Source organism: Bufo bufo, chromosome 1 (genome assembly GCF_905171765.1).
Source record: "Bufo bufo chromosome 1, aBufBuf1.1, whole genome shotgun sequence".
Lineage (NCBI taxonomy): Eukaryota > Metazoa > Chordata > Amphibia > Anura > Bufonidae > Bufo > Bufo bufo.
Window position 1 is genome coordinate 653,282,646 of NC_053389.1, and position 17,414 is coordinate 653,300,059.

Genomic DNA, 17,414 nt, shown 5'->3' on the forward strand with positions numbered 1-17,414 from the left:
AGTTGCATGAAAGTCTTCAGAGTTGAACAACATAAAGGGTAAAGCAATGTTTATGTCTTAGTTTGTTTACTTGCATTTATTTATTTTTTGTAATTTAGCATCTTATTACAATTTTTATTTTAAAAAGTAATTTGATCTTATTTAGTTTATTATTATTATTTTTTTAACAGCTTAGGTCAGGTTCACATTGCAGTGTGAACACTGGGACTCTGATCAACTGGCAGAGTCCAACCAAAAAATGCAGTCACTGTGCAGCATTCTTTTGTCTGGATCCCCATTACAGTCAATGGGCATCCAGCTATGACAGATTTATAATGTCTGGACCCATGAAAGGTCCTCTTAAAGATGATACAATTGGATCCGTACATAAGATCAGTAACTGAAGCGTTTTTGCTGAACCCTGCCGGATCCAGTAAAAACGCTAGTGTGAAAGTAGCCTTAAAAGACCTAAAAAACCTGAAAATGTGACAGCACCCTTAGGCTCAATTCACACCTGAGCGTTCTGAAAGGAGCGCTCTGTATGCGCGATTGTACGGACGTTTACAAGCGCGCATACAGAGACAAGTGTGCACACAGTGTCGCGCGTTCCCGAAAGTCTATGTACGGGAACGCGCGACAAGCGCCCAAAAAAACGCTCCTGTACTTGTGTGAGCGTGGGGCGTTTTACAGCGCGATCGTACGCGCTGTAAAACGCCCAGGTGAGAACCATTCCCATAGGGAAGCATTGGTTTCTCCTTGTTGAGCGTTTTACAGCGCGTAGGAACGCGCTGTAAAACGCTCAGGTGTGAATTGAGCCTTAGGCCTCTTTCACACGGGCGTCATGTTTTTGGGCTGGATAAGATGCGGGTGTGTTGCAGGAAAATGTGCGATTTTTCCGCGCGAGTGCAAAACATTGTAATGCGTTTTGCACGCACGTGAGAAAAATCTGCATGTTTGGTACACAAACTTCTTCACAGAAGTTCAGGTTTGGTGTTGTGTAGATTTTATTATTTTCCCTTATAACATGGTTATAAGGGAAAATAGCATTCTTAATACAGAATGCATAGTACAATAAGGCTGGAAGGGTTAAAAAATATAAAGAAAATAATTTAACTCCCCTTAATCCACTTGCTCGCACAGCCCGGCTTCTCTTCTGGCTTCATCTTTGCTCTGCACAGGAAAAGGACCTGTGGTGACGTCACTGCGGTAATCACATGGTCCGTCATATGATCCATGGTGATGGCCCATGTGATGAGCACAGTGACGTCATCAAAGGTCCTATTCCACAAAGAAGACGACAGAAGAGAAGCCGGGCTGCGCGAGCAAGTGGATTAAGGAGAGTTAAATTTTTTTATTTTATTTTTTTAACTCCTCCAGCCCTATTGTACTAAGCATTCTGTATTAAGAATGCTATTATTTTCCCTTATAACCATGTTATAAGGAAAAATAATAAAGATCGGGTCCCCATCCCGATAGTCTCCTAGCAATCGTGCGTGAAAAATCGCACCGCATCCGCACTTGCTTGCCTATGCTTGTGATTTTCACGCAGCCCCATTCACTTCTATGGGGCCTGCGTTGCGTGGAAAACGCATAAAGAGGAGCATGCTGCGATTTTCACGCAACGCACAGCATCCGCAAGCAAGTGTTGATGCGGTGCGATTTTCACGCATTGTTGCTAGGTGACGATCGGGATGGGGAACCGATCTTTATTATTTTCCCTTATAACATGGTTATAAGGGAAAATAATAGCATTCTTAATACAGAAGGCTTAGTAAAATGTCCATTGAGGGGTTAAAAATAATAAACAAAATTAACTCACCCCATCCACTTGGTCGCGTAGCAGATCTCTCCTTTCTTCAGGACCTGGGTAAGAGACCTTTGATGACATCACTGCACTCATCCCATGGTGTGATGAGCGCAGTGACGTCAAAGGTCCTTTACCCAGGTCCTGAAGAAAGAAGAGGAGATCTGCTACGCGACCAAGTGGATGGGGTGAGTTAAATTTGTTTATTATTTTTAACCAATAAAATGGACATTTTACTAAGCATTCTGTATTAAGAATGCTATTATTTTCCCTCTGTGAAGAAGTCAGAGTTCGGGTATGGGTACCAAACATGCCGATTTTTCTCACGCACGTGCAAAACGCATTAAAACACTTTGCACTCGCCCGGAAAAAACGCGCATTTTCCCCTCACACGTGACGCCCGTGTGAAAGAGGTCTTACTCATTTAGTTGCCGTGCTTTTTAGGATAGATTCACACATGTATTTTGTTGCCTTTTTTTGCTGAAAAATGCCAGCTCCAACAGTCTATGGGAGATATGAAATGCAAGGCAGATGTCTGTTGGCAATTTTTCCATCTCCTCTGTATGTAAAAAAAAAAAAAAAACACACCTCACTCAACTACTATAAAATACATGCGGCAAGCAAGAACACAAGCAGTTTCCACAGCCTTTTTAGTGGTGGAAAAATAAAAAATATGAATGTGTGTAGGGGCTGTAAAAAGGGAAACCACAATTCTGGACTATTAACAGCAATAATACAAGAGTAGTACTGCACATAAGGAAGGAGTCCAGGTGGACATATTTTATATTCCTACTCGCCCTATTCCCCCCACTGTCAGCATTTAAAGATGTGCTGAAATACAGTTCGGACTGCTGTGCTATGCCAACATAACCGAGAGGACTGGACATACTTCAGCACTGCTTCAAATGCCGAAATCGGGGGAATGGGGGGCAGCAGTAAAATAAACTGCAATCTGGACTTCTTACCATCAGTACTACTCATGTATTACTGCAGATAATAGTCCAAGAAATCATTGGTGACAGATTTGGGGATGGGAACTAGTGATGAGCGAAGTGAGCTGTGGGATGCTTCATCCGAAGTCGCTACGTTCAAAAAAACTTTAGAATAATACTGTACAGAGATTTGTCTCTGTACAATATTAGAATGTATGAGCCGAAGTTAATTATTTTCAAAGTTGTGCATGACTTTGTTGAATAACTTCGGTAGTTGATTTTTAATGTGGAAAACCACTCTAAAACTTGAAACCGAACTCTGCTTCATTACAGAGGTACTAGTCGGAACCGAAGCTCTCTTCGCTCAACAATAATGTGATTTACCACAAACCTTTTTCATTATTTTAAACCCAACAAAAAACAAAAGTTAAAACACACACACACAGGTTTTCACAACAGAAAATAAAAGCCTGATTGTTGCTGGCCATGTTTATTTGTCTTAAATAGGGGACCCCATAGTACACAAATAGTATGCAAAATTCAGAGGCGAAACAAGTTTCCAGGGAATTGAGATACTACATGCTATTCTTCTCATGCAGGTTTGAAAACAAAAATAAAAGAGAAATTTCAGTAAAAACATACAATAAGAGAGGAAAAAATAAATCTTACATAGACAAATCTTAACTTACAGTAATGTTGTACCATAATTAACTCCATGCACGACATTCTTAGCATTACAATAAAAAAAGGAAAATAAAAAATGTATAATAGTTACGCAATTCCTATGTTTTTTATTTATTTATTTTTTTTAAAAGAGCTCTGACAAGCACTTTTGAAAAGACTTAGGCTACATGCACACGAACGTTGATTGTTTCCGTTCCGTTTTTTTTTAGGTGGATAGGATGCAGACCCATTCATTTCAATGTGTCTGCAAAAAAATGCAGACAGCCGACCGCATCAGTATGTCCGTTCCGTAGCCACGCAAAAGGGGGGAACATGTCCTATTCTTGTCTGTTTTAGGCATTGTTACAATGGATCCGCAAAACAAAAAAACGGATGGCATCCGGTTTTTTTTTTTTTTTTGCGGATCTGCAATTTGTGGACCGCAAAACACATATGGTCGTGTGCATGTAGCCCAACTCCTACACACAGTGAGAAGTTTCCTTGAAATGAAAACAGGTGAAAAGAAAAGTGAAGACACAGCTTGTTAATATGCAGGCTAAATGTACAACAATGTAAACCGGAAATGAGGAAAAAATTAAAAATTAAAAAATAAAACTAGTCAAGACTTGGACAACATAAGGCTTTCTAGATGTTGATGTCCCAGTATAGTGTTAAATAGTAGGCCATACCGAGTTAACAGCCAGAGAGATGGAAGTTGCCCAGCATGCTTCTAAACCGATCAAGACATCTATTCTCAAATATCTGTGTGATATAATAAATAAAATACTGCATATTAAACACTTCACTACATAGGATGCAATCCAGAACATTTATAAATATCTCTGCAATTTCTCATTTAGGAATAGCTACTACAATAATGCTGGCTTGAAGGGGTTCTCCAGGAATTATTTAAAATGGCCACCAGCAACCTGTCCTAGACTGAGCAGGACTGGTTGCATCCACTAGCATATTTACCTAGGGAAGTGAGCGGCAGGCATCGCTACACACTACACTCTAGTACTTGCATATACTACATATGGGTGAGCGTTTGTCAGGCTGCTCAGCCATGATGGCATATCGTAGGCAGGATCACATCATTACCAACTATTGTAGAACAGTGTAGTGTGGCCACCACCCCTCACTCCCCTAGGCCGCTTTGAAATTGGTGACAACCAATCCTTCCCACATTCTAAGCCAAGTTGCTGGTGGCCATTTTAAAGTATTCCCAGAGAACCCCTTTAACAGAGGTGCATGATGGATAGCACTGCTGGTGGCCATTAAGTGACCACCCACTGTTACCTTGAGGTAGATAACACATGCATACCAAAATCTGCATTCTTCAGTTGCTGCTGGTATCATGTGTTTCAAGAAATGGATGTGAGAAAAAAAAGATAGAAAAAAAATCTAAAAAACACAATGAAGTAGCTGAAAACTGAGATATGAAACCGACATTTCCATGAAAATATGTAACGTCACTGTGTTACATCAAGGCAATATAATTTTATTTCGAGAAAGATAGCAATTGATTTGTTTAGACTTCATTTAGTGCATTTTTTTTTTTTTCGGTCTCCACCTATGTTGCATTATTTTGCTGTTTTGTTTCCTTGTGTGCAAATGTCATGCCAGTTTAAAATGTAGAAAGTAATTCTAGATCGTAAAAACAATGGTAAACAAAACTAAGTATTAAATACATACTAAAAATACAATTCAAGTAAGAAAAAAATGCTATGTAGAAATAAAAAAATAAAACACACGGGATAGTTGATATGTAAAGAAATGTGAGTGTTTTAGTTTAGATGTTTCAGAATGCTGCTGTAAGTTTTGCGAGGAATTTGTGGGGACGATTTCATGATAGAAGGTGTTAACGTGGCTTGTATTGATTTAAGGGGCGAGCCAAGAGGATTCTGAAATTGGGGGATACCAATACAATCCAGCTGTTTGCTAAGAATGACCTCTCCACTAAAAGTTAAGATGCCCTCATCGTTTTCTTTACTCCCAACCTTTTCGTCTTCTGGTGGCTCAAGATCTAACAGGTCTGCCTCCTCTTTCCTACCAAATAAATTATCTAAGTAACCTGTATAAGCATTTTCCTTTTCGACATGGTCATCTTTTCTTACTTCACAGCAAAATTGGTCTATATGGAAACAGTCTTCATCACTTATGATGGGACTGTCCCAAGAATTTTGGTTTAGGGCACCCAACTGTGCCAAGTTGGCCATTCCTTTCTCCTGTTTTTCACGACTTACAGACTTTGATATTAAGGATTTGTATTCAAGCTGTGTGACTGAGCTATTCAAGTCGTTGAGTTTATCAACACTGGAAGAATCATGCTGCAAACTGAGCTCAATGGTACCTGCAATAAATGAATCAAAGTCAAACTCTCTACGTTTCTCCTTTTCTTTATCAACTAGCTGCTGTGATGCTTCCTGAAGAGCTATCTGGGCTTTCACCAGACCATTTCTTTCACATTTTGATTTGCCCCTCTTATCAGACCTCTCCTTACTTTGCTCTTTCCAGTTAGACAGATCTATAATAAGTTTTGGCTCATAATAATGATTGACTTCAGTCTCCCTCCAAACAAGATTATCTAGATAAGATGAGGACCTCATTTTAAAGTTACAATTATTACTACACTCAAGATCACAATATTTGTTTTCATGGTAATCTGAATATTGCCAAGAGGGCTCGGCAGAAAAGTATGGGTCAAAAGCTGGATCTTCCAAATACTTTTCTCGATCTCCGTCCAGATATTTGCGAGGATCAACCTGCACCTCTTCCTCATCACTCCCATCAGAGAGAGCTCTTGGATCACGCTGGACTTCATCAGCTTCGAAATTATTGTGTATAGGCCAATCATGGTCTGAATACTGACTATCGTGATATCTGCAATGGAAGAAACACAATATTATTATTTTTCTTCTCCTCCTTTTGATGGCATCACATTTAGTACACTTTCAAATTAAGTCAGCAGCAATAGGCCTAAGGATATTAGCTGAAGAATCAAAAAGAAGTACCTTTCACAATTATAAACATGGCTGTGGTTGTCCTCCATCAATAACATATCATCTACTTCATCTTCAATATGAAAAGGATGGCTGGAAATTGGCTCATCCAACGGAAATGAATAGATGCTCATGTATGGGTGAGACAAAGCTTCTTCTGCTGTTAGCCTATCCATAGGACTAAATGTCAGAATTTGCTCCAGGAAATCCAGAGCTGTAGTATGGGAAAAGGAAAAGACAGTTTACAAATCTTTTTTCCCCACTCAATGCCACAACATTGACATCTACATGGTCAGAGCACCCATTTTTAACTATTTCAGGAGCTCACCTTCAGGGCTGATGTCTGGAAGCAGCTGTGTCAAAGGAGTATGTGGCACCGTCATATCTTTTTTTATATAGACTGGGATGACATTGAGAAGCTCTTGTTTATCTTCCTCGTGTACAACAGGTATTGATTCTAGGATCAGCTGCATCTGCTCAAGTTCATGAGCACCTTTAAAAGCAAATTACACAATGAAATTATAAGTTTAATAAAGCAAAAGAAAATAGCTTACGTAACACCATATATGATACGGTTATTAAAAACTGAAAATTTACTTTGAAGATACTAACACAAGAAAAAGGTTAGAATTCTAATACATGCCCTGAAGAGTGCAATAACTATTCACATGCTAAAAAAGGACACCAAACTGCAAAAAAAAAAAAAAAAGTGTGTGAAAAGGCAGATATAATGAAATGATTTACTAGTCGCATTGCTTTAATAGACATTTCAATAAAATGTTCTCAGTAAAACTACCAACCTGCAAACAGGGTCTTTCCAGTCAGCATCTCAGCAAAAATGCATCCAGCCGCCCACATGTCAATAGCCTTAGTGTAATTGTTGGGTGAAAGCAACAGGCGAGGAGATCTGTACCACTTTGTGACAAGACCTTCAGAAAGATGTCCCTGGGTAGAAGGGAAGAGAGAAATACTGTAAGTACTGTACCATCTTAAGAGCAATGCATTTGGCTTACAGAGGAAGTGTCTTCTTCACTGGTTAATGCAGTACAGCCCCTAACAAAACTATGGATATTCAACAATAGTCTACAAAGTAATGAACACAGCCACTGGAATAGGTAAAGCATAGCTAATAATTTGGTTATAGAATATTTGCTTAAAATTCTTGTCTGTAAAATAAGTCAATACTCCCCTTGTCAATCCGTTCCACCGCCGTTCTGGAGCTTTACAGCCCGCCAGTCACTACTAGGTAATGCCCACTCAGCCAATCACTGGATGAGGCAGGCCAGCACTGTGGCCAGTGACTGGGCACCTCCTGCATGTTGAGAAGGACCAGGAAGAGGACAAGGGTTGGAATGAGAAATCTGTAAGGGGAGCACTGATTTTCTACAATGCAGTGCACTTTAAAGTGCACCTGTAGCTTCACAAGACTTGACAGGTCAGGGTGACACATCTAAAATTGGTCCAGGTGCCGAGACCCTGACTGATCGCTGAAACAAAAAGGGAAGAAACTACAGGCACAGAGGACCTGTCACCAATCTGCAGGCAGCATATTATAGCACAAAGATTGGTATATACTTTTATGGGAAGAGATTCAGTAAAACTTGTATTTTAGAAATGAATGTGATTACATGTGATTACAATCCCTTCTCTTTTAAGTCTAGTTCTGTGGGCAGTTAAATTGGTGATTGACAGCTATAATAAATTATTATACAGTATAGACCAAAAGTTTGGACACACCTTCTCATTCAAAGAGTTTTCTTTATTTTCATGACTATGAAGGCATCAAAACTATGAATTAACACATGTGGAATTATATACATAACAAACAAGTGTGAAACAACTGAAAATGTCATATTCTAGTTTCTTCAAAGTAGCCACCTTTTGCTTTGATTACTGCTTTGCACACTCTTGGCATTCTCTTGATGAGCTTCAAGAGGTAGTCACCTGAAATGGTCTTCCAACAGTCTTGAAGGAGTTCCCAGAGATGCTTAGCACTTGTTGGCCCTTTTGCCTTCACTCTGCGGTCCAGCTCACCCCAAACCATCTCGATTGGGTTCAGGTCCGGTGACTGTGGAGGCCAGGTCATCTGGCGCAGCACCCCATCACTCTCCTTCATGGTCAAATAGCCCTTACTTTCAAAGTTTTCCCAATTTTTCGGCTGACTGACTGACCTTCATTTCTTAAAGTAATGATGGCCACTCGTTTTTCTTTACTTAGAATTTGTATTATGGCAAGAAAAAAAGCAGCTAACAGTCTATTCAGTAGGACTATCAGCTGTGTATCCACCTGACTTCTCAATGCAACTGATGGTCCCAACCCCATTTATAAAAGCAAGAAATCCCACTTATTAAACCTGACAGGGCACACCTGTGAAGTGAAAACCATTTCAGGGGACTACCTCTTGAAGCTCATCAAGAGAATGCCAAGAGTGTGCAAAGCAGTAATCAAAGCAAAAAGGTGGCTACTTTGAAGAATCTAGAATATGACATATTTTCAGTTGTTTCACACTTGTTTGTTATGTATATAATTCCACATGTGTTAATTCAGTTTTGATGCCTTCATAGTCATGAAAATAAAGAAAACTCTTTGAATGAGAAGGTCTGTCCAAACTTTTGGTCTGTAAATATATTACACATACAGTAACACAGGAAAGGCTGGCAGTCACTGAAAGAGCAACACGTTTCAAGAAGGACAATTTTTACTTAAAGCAAATGAATACAAGGCACTTACTAATGTATTGCAATTGTACATATTGCTTCCTTTACTGGCTGGATTCATTTTTCAATCACATTATACGCTGCTCGTATCCATGGTTACGACAAACCTGCAACAGTGGTGGTCGTGCTTGCACGGTATAGGACAGAATGCCGGCCTATTTGGTGGCCAGGACCCTAGGAGCGCACAAGCCTATTTGATGGCCGGTGCTTTTTCCTATAAGGTGCAAGCACGACCACGACTAATGGATTGCAGGGTGGTCATAACCATGGAAATGAGCAGTGTATAATGTGATGGAAAAATGAATCCAGCCAACAAAGGAGGCAATATGGATAACAATACATTAGTAAGTGCCTTGTATTGGCTCTCTCTACAAGATAAATGCTATTTGCTGAGGTGAGACAACCCCTTTAAAAGGAAAGGTGTCAAAAAAAAATTCTGCCAAATTTAAAACCAGATGGTGACACTATCTTTTTTTTTTTTCTCACTGCAGATTTTTTATTCCATTTCCCGAACATTATTATGGGGGTGGCCATCTTGCCTTGTGCTTAACTGCGTTTACACAGCATTAAGAAAATTACTTCACGGCAGCCCCATGGTCCATAGACAATGCTCAGGAGGGGACCTCAGTGACTTCTATGGGAGAGTCTTTTAGACATGCTCTGTGATCTGTGCAGAGGTCATTGTACACGGGAAGAATAGATAAGATTTGACAAGTCAATAACCTATTGTGAATGGTGGATTCTGTCTCATCAATACACAGAGGTGATATCATTAAAGGCAGGATTAGAATGACAGATAAGCAGGTAACTGCAGAAAAGTGATCAGTACAGACCAAGAGGTGGTGCCTCTTATTAGGCTTAGTGACTAGTACGAAAACTCCAAGGTTTTATGGTTTTTGTTTAAATATAGATAGACATAGAAAATTAAAAATAATGTCAAAAAATTATTTAAAAACATGAGTTAAACCATAGGTCGTTTTCTGGTGACACATCCCCTTTCCATACAACTGTATACCAAGCTGCTCACCTCCTCTGCCTGCAGATTGCACTGCTGGTTCATTGTGACAGGTTCCCTTGAAGGTATTGTGACACCTATGACAAGTACAGGTCACCGCACTAAACCCGTGGCTACAATAGATTATTAGGCCATACAGGAGTGTCCATGAGTCAACACACTGCGTCTCTGTGTACGCCATCTGCCACCATTGTCTGATACAGTATATTGTGGCATATGCTGTGAAATGAGATCTGTGATTTCACAGCATCACACGATGGTTGGATGGGGCGACGCAGACTAATCCCAGTTGGTCAGAAGTGAATGTGAGGTCACACGGCAGGTCAGTCAGCTGTCAGCAGAGAGAGGGAGCTGTCAAATGAGGTCAGCTAAGAGGTGGTCAGGGCCGGGCATATTCATGAGAAGCAATTGTGAAAACCAGACTTTATTTCCTAAGTCTATCACCATATAGCAGTTCCTGCAGCAAAGTCGTATTTTAATGCCATGAAATCAGATCCACAATAAAACCTAGTAATGAATGCAGAAATAATACATGTAATTCAGTAGGAAATGTAGGGTTATCATTCTGCAGGAACACACTGCGTTAGCCGCGTCCCTAAACAATAGTGTACGCAGCACAAGTCCCAACTGAGTTCATGCAGTAATTATGGTGCATAACAGGATGGATGTGGCCCTCAGGAGACATCTCAGAAGTCTCATTTGTTTGAACTTGAAGCCAGCTTTAGCCAATGAAAAAACTGCAGGCGACCATGGACGGCTTTAAAGTGCAAACATATCAAAGTTTGTTGTCACCGGCAGGAGATTTTAGATGCTGGGGGCAATCATTACTGAAGTTATACAGTCTTAACTGAAACCTACCAAAATGTACAATAAAAATATGATCACTACAAATGTAGACAACCGCGGTTAACGTCTTCCTTCTAGAATGACACGAGGACGTTATGCAGCTTCCTTTGGCCACATTTTTTCAACACACGGCAGCTTGACAACACCGCATTACAATTACCAAATAAAACCTCCACGTCGGACACGATGTGTCAGTTGTATTTGGCCCCACACAAGGTCTCCATAACTACACTGAACCTGACAGACCGGGTCATCACAATGCTGATGTGGCGCAGCTTTAGGCTCTCAGCCTGTAGTTTCAGAAATCCTACAACAGCACAGAAGAGGTTAAAGGAAAGTTGTAATGTGCATTACTGTTCCAGGTAGTGTGAGGTGGTAGATATACCAGAAACTTAAAAACAACCTAAGACTGGAGTAGGTGAACTGCTTAAGCCCCTTTTTTGTGTTCTTCACACCGTTCCTGACCAGTTTTTGCTGTGTGGCAGGGCACATTACACTGCCGAGAGAGGCCGCAGCCATTAGGTAACACCATGAATGCTACAGCCCAATGTTCCCCAGAGCATCGCACTGCTCCTGGCACCTTGCTATCTTCCCATTGTGCATCCTGGTGCCATCTCTTCCCCAGGTAAGCGAATTCCCTAACTGCTGACAAGGTGTAAAAGAAAATGTGATTTATCAGACCAGGACACCGTTTTTTTCATTTCTCCATGGTCTACACACCCACTGTAGGTGTTACTAGTGGTCAGCATAGGCACGCTGATCGCCTGTGGCTACAGACTCCCATTACCACCAAGCTGCGATGCTACGTATGCTAACTTTTTAGCCATTTCTGCTATAGTAACTCATCTGTGGGATTGGAGCAGACAGGCTAGCCTCCACGCAAAGCAATGAGCCTTGTTGGACCACTGCATACCAAGAGCACCCCACAAGACCTGCCGTTTTGGAGATGCTCTGACCCAGTCTTCTAGCCATCACAATTATTTGGCCCTTTTCAAAGTCTCTCAGATGCTTCCTTCATCAGACACATCTACTTCAAGAACTGACTGTCCACTTGCTGCCTAATATATCCCACCCCCCGACAGGTGCCATTATTCACTTCTGGTGGCCAATCGGTAGATAACCTACAAAACGGAAACCAAGGTTTGCCAACTACAGGGCTTTGTCTACGTAAATAATCCTATTAGTTTGATGATATTGTATCGTACCATTATGTAAAACTAACGTCCATGTAACCGGCATTCACCGCTCTTTTCTTAGATCCATACGACAAGCTGTTACATTAGTGAGAACTGCTTGACTGAACAATGAGATGAATCAGAACATAGATATTGATGAAAATGAAGGCTTAAAAGCGATCGTTAAGATTTGTTCCATGCTGTACATTGTGAGCTAGTCAACATTTACTCAGCAGTTTAGTGCCTTCATGACACCCCATTCGAAACCAAAGAACAGGTTACTCACCTTATGAGAGTAATGGGGATCCATAATACGTGCAAGACCAAAATCTCCAATCCTTACGACCAAATCTTCAGTGTTTATGAACAGGTTTGCTGGCTTGAGATCTCTGTGAAGCACGTTAGCAGAGTGGATGTACTTAAGCCCACGTAACAGCTGGTACATGAAGAGCCGGGCGTGCTCTTCACGTAGAAGGCCTTGCTCGAGGAGCTTGGCTAGATCGGTCTCCATGTTCTCCTGAACAATGTAAACAGAGTTCAGCTCGGTTAGGGAGCTCACGTCATCGGTTAAAAGCTCTCCGTTGGGGCCGAGGATTTCGTATAGTTTAACAATGTTTTCGTGATCCAGTCTCCGGATAATTTTGATCTCCCGCAGAGCATGTTTGACACTCTGAGGATCTGTCAGGACAATTTTCTTCACAGCCACTCGCTTATCACAGTCATTGTCAACAGCAGAAAAAACTAAGCCATTGCCACCATAGCCAAGCGGTTTTAAGTCCATGTAACGAGAGCCCAAATCAAACCCATGAATGTTCATGAGACTGTCAAACTTTTCGGCCATTTTGGCTACTTCACCTCCTTCCTCCAGAAATTTTCACTCTTCCTAAATACTTGACGACAAACCGCAGCTAGCTTCTAAAGAAAAGGTTTCATACACTTTACAAAAGACTCTTCTTTAGAATGGTTCGCTCCAATTTTCAAATCATATCAGCCTGCCAGGCCTGGTGGATCCCGCAAGCAGTAACGTTAAAGCTCAGTTTTGACTGTAGAAAAATGACAGTATTCATAGTTCACAGAAGATGCAGCATTCTGGCAAACACCGACCAAAACACTCACTGGAAGTGAAACGGAATGAAATGACATACTACGCGCACGCTTCTACTGTGCAAACCAAGTGAACATGGAACATAAATGTGAATAAATACGCAAGAAGTAGGCCTCTCTGAACATCCTCCTCACAGTGCAGATACATTCAGTGTAGAACTGGTCCTGAGCAGCGGCATTCTGTGGTGCTGGCAGCACTAGAAATTTTCTTTAATGTTTTCTATACAGTGCATCCGAAGAGGAAAACGTGGCGGACTTCTACTTATACAGGACTTCTTCTGTTAATGATCAGGTGGCTCCAGCTCACCACAATCACAATCAAAGCTGCTATCCATCTTATTCTCACAAGCCCTGAAAGAAAAGAGATGAAAACCAAGATGAGCAAGAACGCTGAAATCGTTATTTACAGGTTAAATAGTCTGTCAGCATGATCAACCCTATTACACCAAGCGTACTGCCTGTAGGGCTCATCATTAAAATGATACCTTTCTTTTGTCTGTATGTTGAACAGCTGCAGAGATATCTGCTTTGTATTCATCTGCAAATGAGCAAGTTGGAGCACCAGGGGGTGGGGCTGCAGCCTTGGAGTGTGCCTTTAGTAACACCCCCTGTGCTCAGCAAACGCCCCCCTCCCCTTGATTGACAGGCATGCTGAGAGCAGAGCTGTGTCCTTGCATGCACATATCATTTACACTACTTATTGTAGCCTTACCATGTTCATAATGGAGGTTTTCTATCCTTAGAAAGCTAATATACGTACTACAGGTTTATGCACAGGCACAACATAGGATTATAAAGTCCCCAGTAATTTGGATTAGCTTTCTAAGTATAGAAAACCCACTCTTCTCAATATAAGGCCTCATGCACACGGCAGTGAGCGGTCCGTGGTATCCCGGCCTGGCATACTGCCGAGAGCAGGAGCGCACGGCGTCATTGGTTGCTATGACGCCGTGCGCTCCTGCTCTCAGCAGGATGCCAGGCCGGGATACCACAGACTGCTCACGGCCGTGTGCATGAGGGCTAAGGCTATAGCCCGGAGGTAAAACTCATCAGCAGGGATACTGTGTGTTGGACCCTGCCAATCAACTAATGATAGACTTCTATTATGACCCATAAAAGCGGAATGCCTCTTAAAGGCCTCCATTTTGCATGCAGTCATAGAATTCCGTTATAACGGAATCCATAATGGGATTCCTCCACTGCCCGAACCAATCCCTACTAATGACCTATCCTCTGGATAGGTCATCAGTATCTGCTCGGTGGGGGTTCAACACCTGGGACCCCTGTTAATCAGTTGTTTGAGACGGCACCAGCGCTTGCAGTAACCCACTGCCTTCTCTCAGCTCACCAAGCCCAGTGCCGTACGTTGTATAGCGGCTGTGCTTGGTATAGCGCTCAGCCCCACTGCCTACAATGAGGCTGCACTTCGCCTAGGTCATGTGACTGACGAACGTGTTGTCACTGGCCTAGGGAAAGCTGCGAGAAGGACGCTGCCTTCTCTAACTGCTGATCAGCTAGGGTGACGGACCCCCACCTTTCAGATACTGATGACCTATTCAGAGGACAGCTCATCAATTAAAAAAAATCCCAGAAAACACTAAAAAACACACAACCCCTTTAACACATCACAGCATAAGCCACTATGGTAAATGCCTCCCACTGAGTTCACAGACACAATGAATAGCTGACAGTCCTTGCCCACTACTAGTCTCCCACTTTACAGTAAAGGGCAGGTCCTCCATTAGTAATGCCAGTACCCTGCACCTCTTCCTTTCTGACCTCAGTCCATGGTGAAGCTGCTTTCACTGTAACTAATGGCTGTTCACTCGTACTTGGCCCTACAAGGTGGTTGTTCTTATCCTACAATCACGCTCTGCGGCCAACGAGATGGACAGTTCTAGTACAGGTCAGCGACACTTGTGCCATCCAGTAGTAACACTAGTGTGACCATTTCCTGGACGCAGAGAGAACAGCTCAGGAGCATGTGGCTGATGTAAGTCTGCATGGAAAACCTACATGTCATCACACTGCTGCAGGACTATATCAAAGGGGGTCGTCAACCAATTTTCAGACCTCTTAAGAGTGGCCGGACCTGCATTGGCGACCATTCTTACCTGATCGGCTCTTCTGCTGCCAATCACTGGCCGCAGTGGTGACTTCATGACAAATGGTCACGTGACAAAAGGGGAGTATGTCACTGCTGTGGCCAGTGATTGGCTGCAGCAGCTTCAGACGAAGTTTACATTCGGGCAGCAGAAGAGGCAGGACGAGCGCTGGGGGTCAGGTAAGTAGTATATCCAGGAGAACCCCGCAACAGCAAATCCACAGTATAGCCATCAAGTGTGGACCTGACTCAGTATTCCAGTTGTGATGAGTTCTCATCAAACCCTAGGACTGGGGATAACTGTTAGATTGGTGGGGAACAGAGACCCCCCCCCCAAATGAACAGAGCAGCAGGTCAGGCTCCATCCACCTCTATGGAGACAAGCGCTGCACTTAGCGGTCACCAGAACCTCAGTAAAGATCAGTGGAGCAGCAGCGCATTTCAGGCATCTGTTCTTGTGATCATGGGGGGTCCCAGAGGTAGGACCCCTCCGATCTAATAGTTATCCCCCCATCCTGTGGACAGGCGATAACTTGTCACAACAGCTCTTTAAAACGTGGCTACTTGTTCCTAGCACAGCCAGAGCTGGCCCCTAAATAAGAAGGGACTGTGTCAAGGACTATGTACAGATAGGAGTTGTGGTGACAGGGGCAGCAGTCAGACTGAGGTGGCAGTAGATCCCCCTCCTCCACACATCACTCCTTCCATTCAGATGAGCACATACAGGGGGAGGCTGTGACGTCACCGGTGACGCAGTAACCGGTGACGCAGTACTCCGGGCAATCTGCAGGGAATTCCCCGCATCAGCCTCTTATTCGCTCATCATGAAGAGGGATCAGCTGGTGATTGGACACGATGGGGGTAGTAGTTCCACCACAGCCCGTTGTAGTCACCAGGCTCCAGCCGCCGACACGTAGCATGCGGACCCTATGAGTCATCCCCGTGTACCCTCCCACAACCGGATACAGAGCCGAGTACAATAGCGGCCACAAAGCGCACGCATCCACGGCTGACGCGGAGCGTACACACGCCGCGTCTCTGCCGGTCAGCTACCGCACTGCCAGCACCGAGCTTGCGGCCCCGGAGGGAGGAGCCCCATTGGACGCACATGCCGGAGGACGGCCCTCCCGCCCGGCTTCTTTCCCACAGCACGTCAATCACTGTACGGTGGTCTCAGGCTACAGCCCCTCGCAGGCCACGTCCGCAGAGCGTCCCCTCACACACAGGAACGCAACCCCACGGCCAGTGCGGCGCTATATCCATACAGTGAGCGGTGGGGGAGGGTGGAAGACACGGGGGCCGGGAAGGTTACAGCCGCGATGCCATCTCCCGTAACGGGTCCCAGGGAGCCTCCGGGTCCCCGGGGTATAGAGGCGGGAGACGGCTGAGCCCGGAGAGCAGCGCGAACTGAGGTCCCATTGTTGCCGGAGACATGGCTCTCCTCACACAATGGAGGCACCGGCTGACGGCGGCTCCACAAGCACGGCCACTTACCGCTCTCATATGTATCATATGGAGGGAGGACAGGCACCGGTCACCAGGCTCGGCTCCGCTCAGCTGCTCCTCTTGCCCTGCGTCTTCTCGTTTGTTCTTTGCCGCAGTCGCCATGTACTCGGACTGCTGAGGGCGGAGACTTGCAGACACCCGATCTGCCGCCTCCTGCGTCACCCGGAACGCCCCCTGCAGGCGGCAGCGTCACTCAGGCGGGAGAATTCAAACCGTTTCCCTCATGTGTGAGCTGCACGTGGGGGCGGCCGCCTCCTGAGACAGGGGCACATGGTGGCAGGAGGTTTTATCACACAGCAGGGGTGCAGCCAACCTTCCTGCTGCCAGAGGAGAGAATTGAAGTGGTGCCCCCCCCCCCCCCATCTGTGCCAAGCTCTCAGTCTAGGCCCCTTTGTTTAGCTATTTTCAGAGCTTCTTCACAGTGTTCAGGGGTCCCAGAACATACCTCCCACCAAAGAGGGACAATATGTGCCCCTTCACAGTTGCTATGCCCAGATATGTGCCCCCTCACAGTAGTTATGCCCACATGTGCCCCCTCACAGTAGTTGTGACCTGATATTTGCCTCC

General features: G+C 43.8%; 1 protein-coding gene across 1 annotated transcript; it reads right to left on the reverse strand.

The window, feature by feature from the left end:
* Positions 1–4,919: 4,919 nt before the first annotated feature.
* On the reverse strand, positions 4,920–16,987 carry MAPK6 (mitogen-activated protein kinase 6). Its single transcript, XM_040413963.1, has 6 exons — positions 16,836–16,987; positions 12,420–13,588; positions 7,181–7,325; positions 6,709–6,873; positions 6,393–6,594; positions 4,920–6,261 (listed from the first exon to the last, which is right to left on the reverse strand). The coding sequence occupies exons 2-6, from the start codon at positions 12,972–12,974 to the stop codon at positions 5,166–5,168; spliced, it is 2,163 nt and encodes a 720-aa protein (XP_040269897.1). The 5' UTR covers positions 12,975–13,588; positions 16,836–16,987; the 3' UTR covers positions 4,920–5,165.
* Positions 16,988–17,414: the final 427 nt, after the last annotated feature.

Coding starts and splice junctions, on each gene's coding strand:
- MAPK6 (XM_040413963.1), bottom strand. CDS start 12,974: ATGGCCGAAAAGTTTGACAGTCTCATGAACATTCATGGGTTTGATTTG. Junction 6,595..6,708: donor TCCAGACATCAGCCCTGAAG/GTGAGCTCCTGA, acceptor CCCATACTACAG/CTCTGGATTTCCTGGAGCAA. Junction 6,262..6,392: donor CATGTTTATAATTGTGAAAG/GTACTTCTTTTT, acceptor CTTCCATTGCAG/ATATCACGATAGTCAGTATT.